Source organism: Dromaius novaehollandiae, chromosome 9 (genome assembly GCF_036370855.1).
Source record: "Dromaius novaehollandiae isolate bDroNov1 chromosome 9, bDroNov1.hap1, whole genome shotgun sequence".
NCBI lineage: Eukaryota > Metazoa > Chordata > Aves > Casuariiformes > Dromaiidae > Dromaius > Dromaius novaehollandiae.
Window position 1 is genome coordinate 27,901,712 of NC_088106.1, and position 23,097 is coordinate 27,924,808.

Genomic DNA, 23,097 nt, shown 5'->3' on the forward strand with positions numbered 1-23,097 from the left:
AGTGCATGCAGGTGGCAGTGCCTTGAGATAGTATCACGGGAAACTTGTAAGAGCCTGGTAAAGAACACAGAGAAAGAAACAAGAGAAATCGGTTGAAAAAGCAGCAAGTTATTTCTGATTCCTAACTGAAATGGGTATAGGCGAGGACTGATTGAGCATAAGCTCTGTACTAACTATGTCTGTGCATGCATTTCTTCTAGTGAGCAGCACAGCTGAGTTTTAATACTAACAGGGGACTTCATGTATAACTAATAAAACAATACCATCCTTGACAAAGCAGTACATGCATGGGAGCAGTAAGAACAGCACAGACCAGACTAGCAGTTGTCTTATATAACACACAATAAGTTTCTTCTGAATGCACATAACATTTAGTTATTTTGAATTATGAGGCAAAGAGCTGGAATCCTTTTTAAACTGTTCTAGTCAGTGTAACTGCAGGATCAGAGCTTGCATTGCTGTGTTTCTGGTAGTCTTACGCAATGTGGCATAAGTTTGGGTGGGACTTCATTATTCATAGAAGGCTACAGGTGTTTAATGAGAGGAACGTTCTTGTTCCATGTAGGTGCCAAGCCCTACAAAAGTCTATTTTTAACACTTGATTGGCACCATTGCCCACAGGCCTGAACAAGATTCATGGCTTAAATGCATTGAGTACTGCATGTATGCTCTGAAACACTTGTAAAAAATAGATTTGGATTCATAATCTACTGTAGATGTTACCTTTCTTTGTTAAGTAGGTCATGCTGTTTGCCACAGCAGCTGTCTTGTCTTTGGATTCCAACGTAGTGAACCTAGCAAAGTCATCCACATAGAAGTTATCTGGAGAGAAAGTATGAGAGAGAAAGTATTAGATGCCAAAGCAAACTACTTCCATGTGAAATGAAAATCAGCAGTATTACCAGAATATCAAGTCACACATCCCACAGTTTTTTGCTTGTGATACTGATTTTTATATTTCATTTCTATTGTTAATAGCTCACACATTGAGGAATTTTTGTTGTTTTGTAAGTTACGCTAATAGCTACTTAGCATTTTTGATATGGAGAAGTCATTTATTCAAGTCTGGCTTGGTTCAAGTTAATTTTCCTAAAGAATATAGATTTAAAAGTCCACTGTATTACTATTTTTAAACCAACTCAAGAAAGGTCATTCCACAAGTGCATCTGCAGTCCTGCTGTTATACTGCAGAGTCCCTGCATTGGATGTTATTGCTTAACATTTCAGCTCCAAAAAGTTCTTCTAAAATATATGGCACAACAAATCCTCAGTAATTCCAAAGACTACTGCCAACCTCTTGCTCGAAAGGTCAGAAATAAGGAACAAACTGTTGCTTTACACGTTACAAGACTGTACCGCTCTCAGCTTTTTCTAGTGTCGTTATTCTCTCAATTTCATGAGTCAAATTCCCCTGAAGATGTCACTTGGGGTACTGTTAATACTTTTCCACTAGAGCATTCCGTTGGGAAAGCAAGAGTCTTACAATCAAATACATCAGGTGTAAGGCAGCTAAAAGCATCCCTTACTCATTGCCGTCAAATCTAAGTACTCTCTGTCAGACATTAAGATCCTTGAATTGATTCTGGGAACAACATTAGGCTGGTTCATGATGTATTCAACTACATCTTGATCATTAGATAATTCGCCCTGAAGGAAAGAAGAAAGAAAAAGCAATCTTGATTATATCACACACATATTTGCCTTAGGCCACTTAAAAACCAACTAGTTACGTAAGTTAAGTTGTCACGTGTATTATATATTCAGGGACTTTCAAGTTAGTTTTTCAAATCATGTTTCTCTCTGAAGTCACAGCTGAACCCAGCACCTACCAAGTACACGGCTCGCTGGAAGAGGCTTGTGGTTTCCAGGATTTTGTGCATTGTCACGGTTTCTAGGTCATCAGGATCCAGCTGATCTTTTTGAAAAGGCATCCCATTGAACAGCACAACAGGGAGAGGACCTACACCCGTCTGCTCATAGTAACCTCTTGCTGCCTAAATACAGGGAAAGAAGTAACTTTACCATGTCAGTCCATTACTAAGAGGGTTCATGTTTTCCATGCAGTATCCACCGAAGTCTATTCTAAACACACCAAGATGTCCTTTCAGCTTTTATGTAACACATACTGAATACAAATTTTATGCAATGCATAACACACTTGCTGTATCTTACATGCATAAGATGTCCTTCTCTTTCAGAGTTTCAAAGCGAGAAGAGTTAGTTCATATTAAAGAAGTGCACACAACTAGGCATCATGCTAGCAAAATAGTCCACTAAATTCATACTGTAAACCAATCAATTCTAATGAATACTTTTTGGTAGCAAAAAAATGCACAGTATGAAACCAGCATTTGCCATAGAAGAATGCAAGTATTGGTATTTGTAACATAAGATGGGGGAGGGTTTGGTGGGTTTTCTTTGTTGTTTGTTTGTTTCAGAGGTGGGGTTTTTGGAAACATGTTTCTTAAAGTGGGGTTTTTTTGGTTTTGTTTTGTTTTGTTTTTCACACACACATTTCCTGTGGGAGGGAGGCAAGAAGGGGTTATTCTGTGAAGGCAAGTTTCTCCATTTCACCTAACCACTGCAAAATGCAACATCATTATTCATATTCAGTTATGGACAAAAGTTAATCAAGGTATACTGTTCAGGGATTCTTTTTGAGAACTTTCACAACCTCTTTAGCATTAATCCTTACCCTATTGTTATCTTTTAAGAACAAAGGAAAAAAAATCACATAGCTCAGATCACATGAAAATGTGACCAGTGTTAAGTTTTGTCCTTTATATAGAGATAAGCTCTGTATAAAGACCTCCTTTTAAGATGTGGTCATGCTGAATGGCATCAGGTAGAACAGTTGCAGCAAGGCCTCCACGATGGCCTCTCATGTCTTTCAGAGATTAGCACTTTGTAGCTGTTGGGGGTTTCTCGTGGAGGGTTTTTTTGTTTGTTTCTGTGTTTTAAACAGGGTGGTAAGAAAGTTCTGTTTGAAATGCAAGCCAAGCAGATTATTTATTACACTGGAAACCTTTTTAATTCAGCATAAGAACAGGCCAAGTTCACATTCCAGCTTCACCCTCATCACTGCCATTCCTGCCTTTCGCTTTTTTAAAGCAAAAATTTGATTAAATAATGCCTTGCTTCCTCCCCAGTCACATACCCCCTTCCAGGACTTTATGGTAACTTCAGAACTTCAAAAGTAACTGTGAAGATTAGTTAGTACCACCTGTTCTTTTAAGGAAGAATTTCAGGTTGAGTGCTAGATACTTTTAAACTGCAAAGAGCAAGAAATCTTAACCATACTCCACAGCTGCTAGACCCAATCATGAGCTGAAGCAGCTGCCATGGTTCCAGGCATCCCTCCTCCTCTACACATGCATGTTTGGGTAAAGGAGAAAGTCATGGGATTCCCTTTAAGCAGGAGTCTCATATGTATGACAATTTGAGGGTAGCTGTATAGAGGGAGGTTCCAGCAGAGTTGTCCTCCTCAAACTCTGCCCCCCGCCATGAAACTGCACTGGGTCCTTTGGCCAAGTCCTTTATGCCTCAGCACACTGAGTGTGATTTGCTCTGCTTGTTCTGATAAGTGAAATCAACTGGTAAGAAGTACTACTCTGTATCTGTCATGTAGATTGATAAGACCTCTCCTGTCATTCAGAAATTTCTACGCTAGTTTTATGCATTTTGATTACTTCAAAATGCTTTTTCTTCACTTTCCTACTCAGACTTGTATGCATCCATGCTTTACACCTTCCTGTGTATATAACCTTGGCAGCATTCTTCAGATTTCCAGATGTTGGCAGTCTCATAAATATTACAGAGCTGTTGCAGAAATTACTTCCTTTCTTTCTTCTGGAATATTCAACTAAAATAAAAAAAATCCCCTACAGAACCCCAAATACAATCTGCTTCATCTCACATAAAAGTGACCCAGTAGTGTTTTGTACTTTCAGCTTTCTCCATACAGGAGGGTATCAACCCTAAAAATAATTCTAAAAAATCCTTTGAGAAGGGTTGCCAAATGCCTTGCTACAGGCAAGGAATCTTGCATTTGTCATTATCCTGTTATCTTGGACAGTATTCAAATACCAATGCTAAAGAAAACGCACACAGATCCCTCCCAAACACTAAGATTCTGGGTTTCCCATATAAGCCATGCTCTCTCTTCCATTTCTTTTAAAGCAATTCTAGAGACATAAGACTTACCTTAGTTCTTGTAATATAAAATATAGTGTGTGTGTGTGTGTGTGTGTGTGTGTGTGTGTGTGTGTGTGTGTGTGTGTGTGTGTAAACTTTATGCTGAACATAAATACATAAATACTAACAAGAATACTATTAAAACTCACTCCAGTATGATAATGAATTAGATACTTGTTTACTAAATAAGAGAACTGGGGCAAGAAACTGTACATAGCAATGATATTTCCAAAACAGTGTTGATAGGAAAAAAAAAGTAGTAAAAAATGCTTTATTTCACAAATTCCTACCTTTCTGTTTTGATCATAGGCAGAATCAATTCCCAGAATGCTGTTCACTTCCACATAAGGATACTGTTTCTCAAGGACACTAACCACATGCTCAACTCTCAGCTGATCTCCTGTTTTTACTTTGTTATATATCTGGAAGGGGGACACAAATACAAGTTTACAGCTGCAACTGAAAATCACCTCTCCTTACCACAGGTAAATTAACATATCACCTGTATTCCAGTAATTATACAAGGTATTAACAGCCAGATATTCAAAACATTTTCATGTTTATTAACTTCAATAACAGCTTGTTAATAACAAAGCTAAAAGTTGCAAAGTGCTGTTAGTTCTGAAACTTATCTTGCTTCACCTCATAGTGATTCCAGCCAGATTGAAAGTAGGTAAGTATCATGGATTTCTTTAAATAATAACTTGTATCTTTAATTACAAAAGGTATTGGAGCAGGAAAAGTAGTGCTCAGCAAAAAAAAAAAAAAAAAAACAAAAACAAAAACAAAAACCCAAAAAAACACGCAAGTGAAGCACATCAGAAGAACTACCTCTTCCTTGAAGACCAAGACATGTGCTTATGAACAGTACAACATACCCTACATGTAAAGCAGCTAAATAATTCTGTTTCCCTCTTGAAGGCATAAGATTTACTTTTGACTTACAACTATTTTAAAAACCCTGTCATTTCAAACAACCAGCAAATTTAATATTAGTGTGTCCATCTTACAGATTTATGCAACTATGTCAAATGACAAGTGAAATGAACTACAAGTGAAAATGAATTTACTAGTACCTGTAATATCTTTTTATGTTGCAAGATTATGTGGCAACAGCTGTTCACTATACTGTCGACTATAACTTTCAACTATAATGTTAAAGGGACAGAATACTTTAGAAGTCGTATTAGCAGAACAAAGAAAGAGGGAGGATCAGAAAAAACTTACAGAAGTACAAATGTCACATTTAAATCTGGCATCACTCGTTAAAACTAGGTCACAGCACTTTAGAGGGAAACAAGTATTCTGTGGTACAGGTATTCTGAGGTACCCTGAATACCAATAAAGTCAAAGCAGAAAAATAGTTTTTTCCCATTACCTACATATTAGCACATGAACACAATCTGACATTTATGGCAAATATCAAAACATTCATTTCCCTTTTAAATGAATACTTACAGACATGACTGCCTGGAAAGCGTAATTATTATCCATTTCTTGTGCCACATAATTGTATGCCCTAAGAAGGGCAACACCAGGATCCTGAAGTCCATCAACATCTTCTGAGTCATTAACCACAAAGACTAGTCCTATCCTGCAATCAAACAACCCCCCAGGTTATGCATCTAGTATACTAACAGGTAGTCAACTCTTCGTACAACTGTCAGCCATAATCATCATCTTAAGCAAAGTTTTTTTTCTGAATACACTAATAAGATTTTGACCAGGGTTGAAGAATCAGAATTATGACATATAATCTCTAACAGGGAGTCTGTCAGAATCTTGCTTTTCATATCTTATTTCATCCACAGTGCTTGCTTTTAAGTATCTTTTGGACTGTTGGAGAGATCAAATTTTTCATTTGGCTCTGTTTTGCTAGTAGCAAAAGTTTTACTCAAAACATTTTAAAGAAGGAACAATATTTACAAAATGCCCTTTCCTACCAGCAATACAAAATATCTAAAATTTCTACAGTGATCTAACAGCAGGCATTTTACAATTGCAAGAGTCACAAAAATGAAACTGATCTAAAAAAGTTCCCATAAAAACATAATATTACCTCAGTGGGATATGGTTACTGAAGAACATCTCTGCCACGTTAAACAATTCTGCTGTAGTCTCATGAGTAGGATCCACGATGAGCACCTGCACATAAATTTCAAATGAGAGATTTCTGTTCCCTTAAGAAGTCAAGACACTGGCTTTTGGTTAGAGATAGCTTCACTCATATTTTAATGCAGAGCCATTACCAATCCCATTTTATTCACTGACAGGGACATCAGACCACTAAGTTTCTCCTAAAATCTTTAAGTCCTGAATCATAATCTAAGATGCCCTGTCTAAACTTTTCCTTTACCCAGAACAGGCCATACTCCTTTCATGCCTTACCTTTACCTCAGTATGCCCTAGCATTTAGGCTTCTGTCTCTGGCCACATCAAATTCACCCCAATTAAGTGCTCCATACACATCTTGACAGAACACACGAAAACCATGTTGCTCTGCCTAGCCCTCCTGGAGGGCCCATCCTGCTAGACATTCTCAGAGCAAGGCCAATGCCCAGACAGAAGTGGGCTCCTTAAAATGAAGTTACGGCCCTTTATTCAGATAAAGTGTTGCTTTTTTATTGGATAATTTCAGTGCTAAAAGCATGATCCCCATAGAAGGATACATGTTAATGCTCCCACAGCATTGTTCACATTTAGTTCACATGGTGGCATTCACATGACCAATCCAACAGAGGTCAGAGAACCATGTTCAGTAATTTCTGAATCTCATTCATAACTTGACAGTACAGTTAGAACTGAATCTTTTTAGAAAAACATCCTAACTCCATCTTTAAGTGACAGAGAATTCAACATATATGTAGGTAAGTTTCAAAAGGTAACACCCCTGCTGTTAAGAAAAAAAGGAACATTTCATTTCTCATCAGATCATTACTTACAAAATTATGGAAGTTTTTCCTGATTTGTCTGATCACCCCTGGAAATGTAGGACGCAGCAATTCTTGCACATTGGAAGGCCAGGAATTATACCGGCTGTCAACCTCAAGATTGTTGATCCACTAAAGAAAAATAAAATAAAGCCACTTAAATGATCCCAGTCCTCCTGCTCGATTCCGGAATAGTAAAACATTTTAAAAATCGGACGCTATACTGAGCACTATATGAATAAAAAGCTAAACTTTCTTAAGAGTTAATTGCATTTAAAACACAGCACTTGTTTTCCCTAGTGTTGCTCCTTTCTCTTCTCTGCAGAGTTTCAGATTTGATTGCGAGGTGAAGAACAGAAGTTCCCCTGACAGCTTAAGAACGTGTTGCTCAAAGGTATATAAGGTATTTCTTATATAAACCATACGCACTGAAATAGCAGGGCTTCTGATGTCCACAGCATAGTCTGAATCTGATGGCTGGATGTTCAACTTCAGAACATTGTGCAAGGAAAGACCCTCAATTCCTAAGCTGTGCAGGCCTTCCATAACACGGGCTTCATTGCGTAACACATCAATCAAGCTGGAAGGAAAAGAAAAATAATTTTGTCGAATTTTAAAATACAGCAAATAACTTGCTGTAGCATAAGGGTTAACAGATGGAAAGTATAAACAGAAGTCTGTGAGGTCTGTGCATTATTTCTTACCTCCTACCTATTTCTAACTGTCTCAAGAAACTTGAGATAATTTAAACATATTCAATTATTTTTCTGAGAAAAAGTTCATTACGTCAAGATAACTTAAGCGTGATACGCAATTGTAATTTCAGTTCCACAGTACTGAAACAGATCTTGACAAAGATGCAAGGCAGTTTTCAGATGGAAAATTTACAGGGACTTAGCCTTTGGGAACAAATATTCTACTCATCTTCAAAATAAACTTGTACACTGACACTCCTGGAGACCAAAGTGTTGTTTATTCACAGAATGGGTCAAAAGAGCAGTAGTAGGGTGAGGTTCCCTTTCTGATATTCTAGAGTATTTCAGTTTTCACATCAGCTTTTTTATTAGGAAACCACTTGTGTAAGAGAAGTAAACATTGTTTGCTTTTACCCATACTTAGCAATTAAACATTTATACCTAGTCTACATACAGTTTTTTCAAAGAAGGTTCAAATCTGTCTAAATGACCTTAGCATCCATGCACAAGCAGGATGCGAGATTCTAAAGAGGACACAATTATTCTGGAAAAGACAACATCCCTACCTAAATATGTCCTGAGTGTCTAAATCAATATGTAGTCCATTGATGAACAGGGCAGAATCTCCTGGCTGTAATCCTAATGTTCCTTTGAAATACTGAAGAAGGGGAGACAGGGAAAAAAAAAAAAAAGCCGTTAGAAGAATGTTACAAACAGAATAAAAATGACTACAGAGTTTACTGTGTCAAAGCTATGGATTTTACCCCCATTATTATTTGGATTGCGTTATATTAGTTCTCAGCTACAGTCTTTAGTTCACTTTGTGTATACAGCTGTACCTAGTAAGTTCAAATAACCAAAGAGGAAAAAAAATGAAGCTATCTAATGTAGACATACATAAATGGGACTTCAGTTTGTTTCTGTGCAACTCTGACAAATTTGGAAATTGCACGAGTAGACTTTTTAAATATACTTGGATTAAATCATTAGACAATACTTGAAAGAAGTCATTTAATATTTTCTAGCTGACAGCTCACACAATACTTGGACAGAAAGCATGCAGGTACTGTCTTAGCTCTTTAAAGCTCATTTTTGGGCAGAACAGATACCACATTGTTGTGTGGTGCTCATTAGTGGTACTAACTGCTATATTTAAGGTACCAACTAAGTCCTGAGATAGTGGATGCATCATGAACAAAGAGCATATGAACTGCAATAATAGTGTGATGTTCCAAAAAACAGATAGCACATAAGCCTATGGAAAAGCCTCATGAATATTTTGGAAGTTCTCCTAAGTACCTCTAAGCACTACCTCATTTACCTGGATGCTTGAGGCACCATCAGAGTATAATTTTGAACCAGCAGAGAGGTGAGTAGAAAACTGTCCTGCTGAAGCAAAACTCTTAACTCTAGCATGTAAAATTTTGAAAAACACCACACTTAGAAATGCCATTGCTTTCTCCTAATGCGTTTTCTCATGCAGCAGCAGTTACAAAATTCTATTCAGAGGCATAATGAACACTGAAGGAAAAAAACAGTATTTGCACATTAAGTGCAGATCCTGTGAAGAGGATGGGCAAAGCAAAAGGAGGAATAGCAAAGTAACTTGTGAAGTACCTAGAACAGGAAAGCAACATATAAGCAAGAAAAATTTATATATTCTATTAATTAATAAAGCCCCCGGACAAGAGTTGAGTATGTGCAACGTTAAGTTATATCTTTCTGTGCATACATACATATAAACTACAACTTACTAAAAGCAGTGAGCTTCACTAGCAAATAATATCCACACAGAGAGTAATGCAAAGGAAAAGTTGACCAGAGCAGGACTCTTTACAATCTACCCATATCTGGATCTAGTAGTCTAGACATATTTGGAATAAAAATGCATCCACCAAATTGTGGGGTTACGTGCAGACCAGGCTGCTCTAACACGTAGCAGAAAAGCCCTAGTCAGCTTTAGCTTACAATTATATTCTATATTTCATTCCTTCCAGGACTGTGTTGGTGGACAGTGTCAAACTGTATCCTTTCTTTTCTGATTTTATCACTATTGAACAACCAGGAATTTCTCGTTCAGAACAGGAATCTCAGGGGATTTGTAAAGCTTTCAGGTTACATTTACTACTAAATGAGCTCAGTATCATCAATGAGATTAAACAAAAAACAAAAGACATAGGTGTATACTTCCTATACTTTGTGTTTTTGCTGTTAATGTCAAGTTAGACTGGAATGTGTGAACAGATCAGCATAGATCATATATTAAAAGGTATGTTTGACTTTGATTTTATTATAATCTTAAACTTGTATTTTGTGTTCTATCTAGACTGCACTACCAGGTGTATTTTCATTTTACTGTATGAAATTCCCAAGTGGCTACTGTTTTTTTCAGGCTTTCTTAATGCCAAGTACACAGCAGAGCTGTTGGAACATTTTTTTTTTGCAAACACCAGAGCACACCCTGGGCAGGAAGCTGAGCTCAATGACATCCAGAGGTCCCTCACAACCTAATTTTTTGTGATTTTTATTTCAAAGCACAGCTAAAAGAACATGGCTTATTTGGATAGCTGCTAAATTTTTATTCCTTAAGTAGCTTCCCCCTCAAAATACCAATAGTGGAACCATTTCCTCCATGTAGTATGTATGGATCATTACAAGCAATGGCAGAAGGTTTGAGTTGATCCTGTGGCCTCTCTGTAAACACTGATGAATTTATACCTCTAAAAATTATTTTCTAAACGCCATCTCAAACTGGGTCATGAAAAATGTATTTCTTCTGCCTCCTTAAAGCTGTAAGAATATGCTTAATATAATTGCTTTACAAGCACTAGCTTTCTAACAAGCTACATTCCCTCCAGCTCAGACATTTAAACATAACCCAAAAATATAACTACAGTCTGACTGCAATAACTCCCACTAAAAAGCACTCACACATTTAATATACAATTGCTTGCAGGAAGTCCAGAGTACAATCAAAACCTAAAATCAGTAACTTAAAATCAAGGTAAGCCTGTTTTTAACTATTATTCAGGGTGAGTTATACTATGAGTTTCAGAGTTTACACATTTATCGTAGCAGTCAAATAAAAACTGAGTCAGAGACTGAAAGAAGGCCACCCACCAGGCACATTTAAACAAGTGTACTAACCATCTCTCTGCAACTTGAACTGACAAGCCATGCTGGTCTATTAGAGAAACTAAGGACTGATGTGACACAGACATCAAGATTTCTCCTACTTCATTCTTGACACAGTCCTGTTCTGCAGGCTAGAGATAAAGCCAGTCCGCCTGGAAATCCTAAGAATATTTATGCTGTGTATTTTCTGTAAATAAATAGAATATTTTCCTCCAAGGTTGAGAACACAGTATTTTCACTGGATTTAAAGTTCATTTTATAAAGGTAGATAAATACAGCTAACAGATTCAGAGTTCAGATACTGAACAGAAGCTCATGTTCATATACATTAAAAAGCACTGGCCAAGTAACTGTCAGGACACGTCTGACCACTGTGAACAGCCGTTATAGGGACAGCTCTGTAAACAACATCTCCAAATCATCATTCCCCAATATATTCCTGATCTCCCTCAAAGAATTTCTGATCAGTATTTTCATATTTGGGAAAAGTTATGTTCCTAATCCACGTTTGAAAATCCAGCCACTTCTTTACTTCCCAAATGCATAGTAAGACAAAGATGCGTTTGAAAACATTGGCTCATATTTTTAAGCAAAGCGTAAACTTTTTAACAGAAACATTTTCAAAGCTTCAGTTTATATTAAACGTGTGAAAGCACTACATAACTTTCTGGAAGTGTTACCTTTTGGTTCTCTTCAATTTCTGTCCTGAGTTCTGAGGAAACAACCGTTTTTGTTATTGCTCTATGGAAATAAAAACAACATGTTGTCAATTTTCATTCCATTTTGCCCAATTATCCCACTTTGTGTACCTTAAATATAAATACATTTAGTCTCCTAGTATCAGGAGCTGCAACCAGAAACACTTGCATTTTGTAGCCCCATTAAAAAGTAAGATGCATTACTATTTCTTTCAAAAATTGCCTGCCATAATCCAAGAGAAGATAAAAATGTTAACCCCATGCCAACTGCTCCAAGAAAGAAGCTTTTGACTCTCAGTGTCTAGTTTCACATCAAGCCATAAAAAAATTGGGCTGCTGCCAGCCAAAAAAGTAGGGGTGGAAGTGGGAGCAGAGAATAGGAGGATTTCATTCCTTGCTCGGGCTCCCATTCCTCTCCTTACATTGGATCTAGTGATCGTGCCATCACAGAATGGGTGAGTTCAGCTCACTGATCTGAGTAAAAGCTAGATGACAGCACAAATCCAACCTTAGTAAGGAGCTACAAATAGCACAATCTTAACATTAGTTACTGGGAGATAAGACTAGAACTCATTCTCTTTTTACTCCTAATTATACTTCCACCTACTCTTAAAGGAGTAGCTCCTGTACTATCATCTTCACGTATTTTTCTGCTCTGGTGGGGGAAGGGAGATCATGACTGAATTTCTTGAAATTAATCTGAACATATTCAAGACCTTCACTGATGTGTAGTTGCTCTATTTTCTGCATTTAGTCATCCTTTGACATAAGATTTACTCCCTTAAGCTCTGGGCCATTTCCAAAAGTGGATCCCAGAAGAGTGGGATCCAGTAAAAGGTAAATCCTAAAACCGCCAGACAGAAACCCCATCCAGTACATTCTAAAGGACTTGCTGAAAAAGGTTCAGAAGTATTTCAAAACAAAATAGCGCAGGTAATCTTGTTGAATTTTCCACTGGTCAATACCAAAGAAAAATAGTGCAAGCTCCCCACTGTAATCATAAGCTGAAGATCTCTTCTGCATAAGTGCTCTGCAATGTTTGCTTCCAGCTAAATGGAAACTCAGACATTAACTGGACCTATGCTGCCTGTTAAGTATTCTGCTGAGAAAAAAAGATAATTTAATAAGAAAACTTCTTAGTACTCATCACTAAAGTTACCTGGCCTTTGTAGGGAAGTTCTGACTGAGATCCTTCATGACCATCAAAGCATCCATAGGGGGAGCAGCCAAAATGCGGGCAGCAGTTTGAAAACTTAAATCTAGAAGTGAAACAGTACAAGTCAAGGCCTCTAAGCTGAAAACAGTCCAGTGCACTGCACTGAGAATAAAAGCATTTATACGTCAGTCATACCGACTTTGGCTTTTAGCATTTTTGTTCATCCGCTCCTTTAGGTACTTTTTTTTTTGTCTTCTTCCTAATTTACAGCTTTTATTAAATTCCTCTGAGTAACTCACTCTTTCAAACTGAACTAGTGTACAATGTCTACGGCCTACTTCCCTGAGCTCAGACCATCACTATTTTTTTCAGTAGGGACAGGAGGATCTACCCTTCAGGAGAGGTCTGGGTACTTGTTTCACAGGCTAGGAAAATAAATAGCGATCTGTTTGAAATAGATTCTCCATAGCTACAACATGCATTCAGCATTTCTAAGTACTCCGTTTCCAGAGGATGAGTAGCCTTTTCAACAGGCCTGTAACAAGAACTGCAGATGTTTTCCAGGGAAACAGGTTTGAGTTGTGTGCAGAAGCTTTTGAAATGTAGCTCAAAATGCCTCTTGTTGGGTTTAACAGAAACTCTAAATTAGTTCTGTCTTGGTGGTAGTCAAAAGGAGGAAAGATGATTAATTTAAGAACTGAAAAGCCCACAAAACACATGAATGTCACAACAAGAAATGCTGGACTCCCTAGTGATGTTTGATTTGTGGGATTGTTTGTTAGGTTTAAAACAATGAAGCATTCTTTGAGGACAAGCTATGGGTACCCACAATGCTACCATTCTTACTGGTGGGCCAGGGCATTTGGCAGATTCCAGTGCAAGAGGTGAGGTAGCCGCTATCACACTACCTTCATCACATCATATCTGCCTTCCATTACGTACAAGAAGCACGGTATTTACTGCACACACATTTATCAGCTGCACTACCAGCTTGAATTTTAACATAAGTCCCCATCTTTGGGAAAGACACTAGCTAGGAGTAGGCTGCCATGAACAAAACACTTTACGCAGTCCACTCCCTGCTGTCCTCTTTCCCTAGAAGCAAACAGGGACACAGCTATGTGATGGGCTATGCAGCTGTCATACAGGAAGCTCGACGAGGAGAGACTGAGCGATCCCTGTGAACAACGGCAGAACAACCAGCTGACAAGATGCGCAGTCAGGGGCTGCTGCATGTGACCAGTGGGCTCTGGTTTGAAAACTGCCATTCTAGTAATAAGAATGGATAATACTCAGTAGCATGCAAGTCTGAACTCCTACAAGTTTTGATCCTACAAAGACCAGGCACATCCTCACTCTACGTAGTCCGACACTAAGAACCCATTTAAACAGTTAGGGATCTAGAGTAGATTAAAGTGGCAAAAAGGGAACTTTGCTCTCAAAGTAGTATGCTGAGACTAGTCTTTCCTTTGGTCTTGAGAAATCTCAGCTTTCCAAAGCAAGAATGTGACTGTAGCAGCCAGTTTAAGAGTAAGTAGCTTTCTATACATCACCGTACAGAAGCAAATCTCACTTCAGTGGTCCTGTGAAAGAGAATCTTTGTAAAAGCTATTTCAACAGGACTCTGTGAAGAAGCTTCAGAAAATTCAGTAGTTTCCAAAGCAGGAATTCATAGCCAAACTCTCCCAATTGTACCCTGCCACAAGCAATGGCATTTGCATAGAATGCAGGAAGATATTTTATACACCTGAGTATTTGCAGTACAATACTGAAAGTCTTCATACAGATTACCTTGTAACTGCCATACTTTCAAAGGCGCCATTTCATTGGTGCTTTCCACAAGGTGTTTTCTAAGCTCTTTCAACTCCTCTGTCAAGTCAGGATACAGCTGCCTAAAAGGGAGTGGGGGTAAATAGAGCAAACTTATGTGGGTTTCTGGAAGCAACTCTGCTCTAATTCAAGGAAACCAACAAATGAAAAAGAATGCTGCTAACACACGTGAATAACAAAGCACTCATATATTTAATAAAATAATAATAAACCAAGAGATCGGCATCTCTGCATCAAGTGTTTTGATAAGACAAAGCCCAACAACTTACAACAGAGTTTTACCTTAGTTTTCCAAAGAGAAATCCTTGCACTTCATCAATGGGGTCATTTTCATCTATTACTGTAGCATTTACATCTGTACCTATAAATACACAGAAAATACCACTATCACCGATTATTCAGACAGTTCTCACGCTCAATTTGATTAGTTTTGACATGACTGCCTGAAACAATACTAATAAAACCTTCATACTCATGCACAACTCTCATTTTTGTTCTCAAATTACTTTTTTAAGCAGAGAAAGTGCATCATCCACGTATTCGACAGACGAAGGAAAATGAGCTCTGTCAAATAACCATAAAGCTAGAGATAGACCACTGTTTTACTTATATTCAATCTCATTGTCAGTCCCTTCAACAAGGGCTGCAGCTGATGATTCACCAAATTCCTTTAAAACAATTAACCCATTTTTTTTTCTTTTTTTTTAAAGCAGATGGGGCACTGCAGTAACCAGAAAGAGGAAAGAAAGGGCAAGTTTCAGGTTCACTTCTGAGCTTGTTTCCAAGGGACACTAACTGCACAAATGAACCCAGCAACAGCTGAAAGAAAATCAAGTTCTGTTGTTTAGAAGGAAGTCTCAGAGGTGAGTGGAAATCTCAGAGGTGAGTGGAAACCTCAGAGGTGCTTAGGCACTGCAGAGGAATTCACTAGGGCCTAGAAGCTTTCAGGACATACCAGCTTTGTAGGGTGGGTGCTAAACTTCAATCATGAGCATAACCCTGATTTAACCCCCAATAATACAGGATAAAAAACAGTATCTGAATAAATAAATTCCAATTCTGAGATTAATCAACAAAAAAGAAATCTGTGTAAAAGATGATGCAGATAGTCACACCATCTCCTAACTAGGTGGATGCAAGCCAGCTCCAATCCGAATGTTTTATGCTCAAGTCTGACTAAATGTCCCATCCTTTCGGAAGAGTGCTTGCTTCTAAAAAGAAAGAAACACAGCTAGAACAAGCACAGGCGTGAACAAAAGAGTGAGCAACCAATCAGACAGGATTTGAATAAGAATTATATCCTTCATTTGCAGGTTAAAATCTAAGCTCAATTTGCAACTCATAGCAATTCAAGTATAGTTTGTCAATTTTGTAAAGCATTCCATTCACTGCATCAATTTTGGTATAAAACTTCACAGGTTTACAAATAACAGATTTTCCCCGGAATTATAGGGGGTGGGTGTGGGGGTGTGTCCCAGTGGAAAAATAAAAGCCTCTAAACTGCCTATGCTACCAACAACATCAAGACTTTTGCATAACTTTGTGACAATTAATTAATGGAAATTCTCACACACTAGTAATATAAAAATCATAAGCTGAATCACCTGCTCCAGTATGTCAGTTTATCCCCCCCCAAATGCATATTTTTATATATATGTGTGTATGACAAATAAAGATTAATGGTTTTATTTGCATAAACTCCAGATTGTGTCAAAATATTTTGAGTCAGAGTTTAGATCTGCAGCTAGAAGCTGATTAAACTGCAAACCTTGAAGAACCCAATTCAAAAATCTGAGTTTGGTTCTTCACAACTATTATCTGTAACCAAAAAAACCCCCAAAAAACAAAAAAGTAAAGTTTTGATCAACATTTTTAAATAGCAAACCAGAAAATCTACTTTAAATCATTTTTTGCAAAACTCCCTCAATATGCTTACTGAAGTCCACAGAAAATTCTGTGAAATATTAAAAAATATATATATATATACACACACACACACATATAAACACACAAATTTCCCTACTAGAATAGTTGTACTAGGGGTACGAGAGTTTGCAAAATAGAGATTGGTGCTCTAAAGACAGCAGTAAAAGCACAGAACCACACATCATTCTAAGTTCTCTTTTTCCCAAGAACAGGACAAGGAAACACATTCTGCTCTGAGAATGGATAAGGGAAAATAAGGTAGAAGAATTGCTCTGCACCTGCAGAACATCTAGTTAACTGGTTAAAAAGTTAGTTGCATTAGCAGTGCCCTTACTAAGATCTAGCCCAGAGGCATGAGCCCATTGTGCCCAGCATTTTACAAACACAGGAGACAAGTACTGTGGTAAAAACACCCTTCATAAAGGACACAATCCCAACAGAGAAAGGAAGAGAAGACAATGATTTTGATGATTTCAGATCAGAAGAAAGAAGAATATCTGCCATTCAGGCAAGCAGGCTTACATATCAGAAGAAATGTAAGATTACCTTTATAAAATTAAGAGTTTTACTTTAAAGTAGTTAAAATAAGAATTCACCTTTCACCTGGGTGTCATCCTTGGCCTTATATTCTGTACTCTTAATGGCCAGTTCCACACCATACCCAGAGAGGTAGACTTTTTCTTTACTGGGATTCTGTAACAAAAAAGCAAACATTATAATATTGCCACTCATTGTTTTGATATACAAATTAAAAGCTGCCATTTCTCAAAGCTAAGGAATCTCAAGCTGGTACCTATTTCAAACATAACTGGTAGCGCATAAGTGAGAAACAGAAATACAATGAGTGGTTTTGCACTAATGTACCATAACAAATTTATTTGCTGTTGTGTTTCAACTAAGCTTTTTGAAGTTCAGAAATCAAAAATACTGCTATGAACAAAAAACCCCAAGCAAAAAGGAACATAAAGCAATGTTTTAGGATTCAGTGTGTAAGCCAAGTAGAACAGGATACACTCATGTCTTCAAATTAAATGAGGGACAGGAACTTCAATTGTGAAGTTCAAGAATGAAATATTCACTGAAGAGTTATAAGAGAGAATTACCCCCTGCCCCCAAATAATTAAATAAATAACAGATGAATCAATGACCCTCAAGAGAGGTAGATACTTAGCTCTGACTTTAAGGGGAAACAAGCAACATCACTTGATAGAAGTATTTTGAAGTACATAGCAGTCATATAACTGTATCAAGATCTGTTGCATAATATACTTAATTCTGAATGCAAGTACTCTTTCCAAAACTGAAAAACAATTAAAAGGAAAGCAGTGTATGACCTTCTTTTATCAAAGGTGCAAATGTTACTAGAGGTGAAGCAACTGATGCTGTTTCTCATTCAAGTCTGGCTACTAGCTGCTACATTTGCAGGTTTTAGCAACATTAATGCACTGTTCAGGAAGAAAATCAAAAAACTAATTTCTCAGAGCTTTTAAAAGAGCGGTTATGGGAAATTTGAGGGAGAGAGATGAAAAGAGGGACAAATTACTGGACTGGTGAGTGGTCCTGTAATGAAATCCCTACAGAAACAATGTCTTTCATTTGAAAGTGGGACCTTTAGGTTAATCTCTGCTATTCATATTCAGGTAATTTAAGTGGCCTGACTGTGGAGAGATCTGAATATATAAATGGGAGGTAGGTGGTAGCTATTTCCTATAATGAAATATAGGTAGAGCAACATTTTCTTAGCTAAAACTCTGTAATTTATGTGGAGTTTGACTCTGAATTTGTAAAATCCAACAACCCTCTCATTTAAACAATCAGGAGATTGTAAATACTCTATAATTCTCTGCTACCTGCAATAATAAAATAAACTGAGTAATTCTGAATAAACATTAAGCAGCAAAACATTACATAAATGTAAATATAAAGAAATCATACTTAGGCCCTTTTTCTTTTAAAATCCTGGCTCATAACTGCTTCTATGCCAAATACCCGTGTAACACAGAACAAATATACTTACAGCAACATAGTGCCTGAGGACATAAGTGATTTCTCCTGCCTCGGCCTTTAAAACAAGCCGTTTGTGGAATCTGTAGAATTCCGCTGAGCCAATCTCAGCATAAAGTATGACGACAGGACTTTCAGGGTTTGAAACTGGGTACCTGTGATCCCCTTTAAACAAAAATGGCTTTGGCCTAGGAGTAAACATTGAAGATTACCACACTGTAATTCATACTGTTTCCTCACTCAATGTGAGATGCAAAATTTCTTTCTGTCTTGTTTAATCACTGCTTTTGTCTTCACTGAATACAAACATCGAGCTATTCTCTGCTTATTATCAAGGTTGGCAGCACTTGATACAGGCTGATAAAGCCTTACTAAAAATGTAAGTATGAAAGTGAAACAAGTTTTAGATTCAAAATAGCACCTATAATTCTTATCTAACAAGCACCCACTTGCCCTGTATTTTCAATTAACTCTTTTTTTAAATTGAATCAGAAGTTCCATAAAAAATAAAAATAAAAGGCTAACACAAGTGTTCCAGACACTTAATTTCAAGGTAACCTAGGGCTTAGGCTACAAACAAAATGAATGAGAAGGCTATTTTCAACTTCTGTTTTTAAATCTTGTCTAAAATACAATGAAATGTTCATATATTCCCAATGAGTCAGCAGAATATGCATGAGCTATGCACATGAGTATATGAGCTACTGATGCCACAAGCCTGCATGCAAACAGGGAAGAAAACCTTTATGTTTACAAAAATAAAACTGCCAAGATTACTTGGAAAGCAAACTAAAATTTTAAGTATTTTTAAAGAGGAATTATATTTTACAGTTGCTTTTTGTTACTAAAAGTTACACTCAAGTTCTGTTATTTCTCTTCTAAGGAACAGTACTGTTTTTAGCCTCATTAATTAAAGCAGCTTATGGACTTTATTAAAAAAACAAACAAACAAACACTAAAAGTCTAATTATCAAGATTTTTTTAAAGATCTTATTCTGGTCTTAATAATAAACTTGCAATAAGAAGTTCAAAAGATTAACATGTATTTTGAAGATACGTGAAATTGAAATATGTTGTATATTAATAGTGTTCCCCTTGTTAACTTTGAGAAAATTATATCGGAAAAATACTATGCATGCTTCAAGTCATTCATAAAATTATCTCTACTATATTAACTAACATTTTAATATGCAGCCCAAATCTTTCCATTCTCCCTACACGCTAAAGGCTTTATTTGTTTCTCATAATTACCACTATTGTTCCAACTTTTCCATGCACTTTCAAAGCCTCCCTCTTCCTGACAGGATATCAGAGTGCAAGGGATAAGAAAAAAATAATTCCAATCTGGATTAAAAAGAAATAAAAGACTGCCACTCCTGAGTAAGAAAGAAGCAGTATAAATTGGAACGGAAGAATGTACAAACTAACAGTTTATTAAAATCTCTTACAGCAGTAAATCTAGCAAGGTGAAATGTTAGGAGCTAATCCAACAAGAGAAGATTAACCAGATACCTTTCTGAAGCTGTCTGTAAAAGGTTTCTAAGAGAGTCAAATTCACATGTCTTCTCTCCATGCACAGCAAAGAAGAGGATACAACCCTTTGGTGGGGGTTCATCTGCTGCTATCTGAATTAAAATATTTGTAATAAAGAAGGTTGAATGTTTTCCCTCAGAACAATTAGTTGTACTAATACAGCTCTACAGCAATACAATAACATTGGTCTACTACCTGGATTTCCTAAATTCTAAACTAGTACTTCTTTCCTGTTTACTACATAACTTAAATGCAAAGCAAAATTATAGACTTGAGAATTAAGCCCCAACATTAATAAATATTTTTTTCCAGCCTATCACTATTCACTGTAGTATTTGTTCCAGGTTTAAAAAAGGGGCTTTGGGGTTTTCTGATTGTTTTTTCCCTTACACATCAGAAAACTCTGTATTTGTTAAACAGTAAATGATAACATGATTCAAGATTAAAAAAGGAAGATGTCTTCTCATATTACTCAAATAAAGCACATTATAATGTGAGACAACTTGCAATGAACTACAGGATATGTTAGGTTTGAAAAGGAATGCAAAGAACAATGAACTTTTAGTTGCAGATTCTAATCATTAGATTAGAATCTATATATTCATGAATTACGATCTTCAAAAAGTACAGCTAAATAACGGGTATATCACTAGCACCGCAAGTACCAACAGAGCAATATTTGCTTAGTTCAGCAAAAACACAAAGCATATGTGCTCAATCCTATTCCTTGGGAAAACAGAGTATTTAAAAATTCATATTTTATATGCTTGAGGGGTTTCCTCCACTTTTTTTTTTTTAAGAGCTATCTACATCTGTGCATTTTATTTAGAAGCTTGTGTCTCAGCTGTATCAAGGTGGGTTGTTCTTTCAGAGAAAGTTGAGAGCTGATTATAGTATGAAGTGGAAGCATTTACTTTATTCAAAGCAAGAGTCAAATAAGATCGTTCCTATTTCACTAACAAAAGTATCAAATGTAAAATAGCCATAGAGATTTTCCTGGAAAAACTTCATGCATTGATTAGTGCAATGGGCAGCAAAGACACACAAACATTTCAAAATCCCAATTCTTTGGTCTGCTCTGAACAGATGAACTCAAATTTGGCACCCACTGAAATGCGTACATGCAAATGCACGTTAGGTCAATTCTGTGGAACATCTTGTCTGTTCAGGATTTTTGATACCCTCGATTTTCTTCTGACACAGCTATCTCATTTCTCGGTCTTATGTAACATTCTGCAAGTCATTTGAGGATTTCCACTGTGCTGTACTAACCTGTTGAAAAGCTTGAACTGTTGCAGAGTAAGAACGTAACGATAAGGAAAACTTCAACAAATTCTGCTGCAAAGGTGACAGATTCTGGCAGGCTACTTTCAGCATTTCATGGTAAGAGGAGTAATCACTACCTGTGAAGTCAGAGCACAGGCAGTTGTCTTTCTATATAATATTCTCATTAGAGAGGGGCTTTTCACCATATTTGTGATTTATACTAACAGAAGCCCATGTCATTAATTGCAAATATGTACTTGACCCTTCCTCCTCCATTTTCATTAGAGCCCAACTCCAGAGATGGATCAGGGTCAACTTCAGTGGAGATCCATATGAATACGTGGATACCCTAAATATGTCCTTGAGGATGCAAACACAGATTTGGGACCAGCATCTAAGGAACTTGAGGAGGAAGGAAACAGTTAAGAGCTCCCATTTAATTTCAATTTAGAAACAGAACACAAAAAAAGCACTTTCAGTATTACATACTCGATGCTGAAACACAAAGTGGCAAGCAAAACATTGCAGGCTCATACACTAAAGCTTTTGACAAATGGATATCCAAAAGCCTTGAGCACTCCACAATAAAAGCTTTACTGAATTAATTCTCAGCTGATTTTTACAATACTAATACAATGCAAGACAAAACACTTTGATGTATTTTTCAACCATGCCAACTATCAGTCAGCATGCTTCAAGATTATGAGAGCTTACCATCACGTTGAGATGATTTAATATTTTGACTTGCTTCAATAAAATTCCAGAATCTTTCTTGACCTTCTTCTGATAAAAATTCACTGAATAAAAAGAGAGGAGATAGCTAGATCTATGAAGTTTCTCTCAAATTACAATTTCTATACTTCATAAAGCTTACCTACTATCTGCTTACCTACATCAGAAAACAAACGTTACTAGACCAAGCAGACCAGGAAAGCTAAAATATCAGACAAAACAATAGTTGCAGGCCAGGACAAACACCTACTACGTGAAAGAAGCTTGTGAAGCACCTATCAAGCTCTCAAAGTAAAGAGTGCTGTAAAGAACATAACCATGTACATTTTGGGAGCTCTTCTCTCCAAGGTATTTCTTCACTAGCTACACTTTATGAGAAACATGCAACATCTTTGTTTATTTTGTTGTAACAAACTATAGTTTTGGTTTTCTTTTTTTTTTTTTTTAATTGAGCAAAGTCACACCTTCACATCAAAGTTGTAAATCACCATACATTAAGTATATGACTGTATGTATACAGAGTTAGACAGTAAAATAATTCTCTAACCATTGTTAACAACAAATGCTTTATCACGTCTTAACTTATTACAGGCAACGCTAAAGGATGATTTGGACTCCAAAATCAGCACAGCGACAGGACAAGATGTGGAGCCTGCTAACTGTGACCATAGCTTGTGTGTTCATTTCAACATATTTTGACCTATTCTGACATATCTTTAACTATTTGGTATGAATTACAGTGCTAGGCTTAGTATATCAAAGAGCAGGGGTGCCTTGGCACTGCAGTACCATATCATTTGTGGTTCATCCCAGATGAACGATTCTACCCAAAGTCTTGGACAATAATGGTTAGGTTACATATCAAGCAAGCGTTTGAAACATTATTTTGGACTGTTTGCTTCCTGCTTCTGATTTCTCAGTCTCCTAGGGTGAGCTTCCTTTCCCTGAAAGTCCCTCTAGGCTTTTTCCCAGCACATGCCTCACATTCTCAAAGTTTT

General features: G+C 36.9%; 1 protein-coding gene and 1 long non-coding RNA gene across 5 annotated transcripts in view; one reads left to right on the plus strand and one right to left on the minus strand.

Moving 5' to 3' along the window:
- UGGT1 (UDP-glucose glycoprotein glucosyltransferase 1) overlaps nt 1-23,097 on the minus strand; it is a 52,734-nt gene that overhangs the window by 24,654 nt on the left and 4,983 nt on the right. For all 4 annotated transcript variants that reach the window (XM_026109597.2, XM_026109594.2, XM_064516979.1 and 1 more), the window contains 18 exons: nt 22,082-22,164; nt 21,374-21,504; nt 20,081-20,193; nt 18,582-18,756; nt 17,161-17,257; nt 14,921-14,999; nt 14,600-14,700; nt 12,812-12,911; nt 11,635-11,695; nt 8,386-8,477; nt 7,554-7,704; nt 7,137-7,256; nt 6,254-6,339; nt 5,653-5,788; nt 4,485-4,616; nt 1,830-1,994; nt 1,527-1,647; nt 724-822 (listed from right to left, as the gene is read on the minus strand). In XM_026109597.2, the coding sequence (XP_025965382.2) occupies nt 724-822; nt 1,527-1,647; nt 1,830-1,994; nt 4,485-4,616; nt 5,653-5,788; nt 6,254-6,339; nt 7,137-7,256; nt 7,554-7,704; nt 8,386-8,477; nt 11,635-11,695; nt 12,812-12,911; nt 14,600-14,700; nt 14,921-14,999; nt 17,161-17,257; nt 18,582-18,756; nt 20,081-20,193; nt 21,374-21,504; nt 22,082-22,164 (2,042 nt within the window). The remainder of the gene's footprint in view (nt 1-723; nt 823-1,526; nt 1,648-1,829; nt 1,995-4,484; nt 4,617-5,652; nt 5,789-6,253; nt 6,340-7,136; nt 7,257-7,553; nt 7,705-8,385; nt 8,478-11,634; nt 11,696-12,811; nt 12,912-14,599; nt 14,701-14,920; nt 15,000-17,160; nt 17,258-18,581; nt 18,757-20,080; nt 20,194-21,373; nt 21,505-22,081; nt 22,165-23,097) is intronic.
- LOC135329183 (uncharacterized) lies at nt 4,548-15,495 on the plus strand. The gene is made up of 3 exons (XR_010390531.1): nt 4,548-4,679; nt 7,450-7,518; nt 15,352-15,495. It is a non-coding gene; the product is annotated as an uncharacterized LOC135329183 (long non-coding RNA).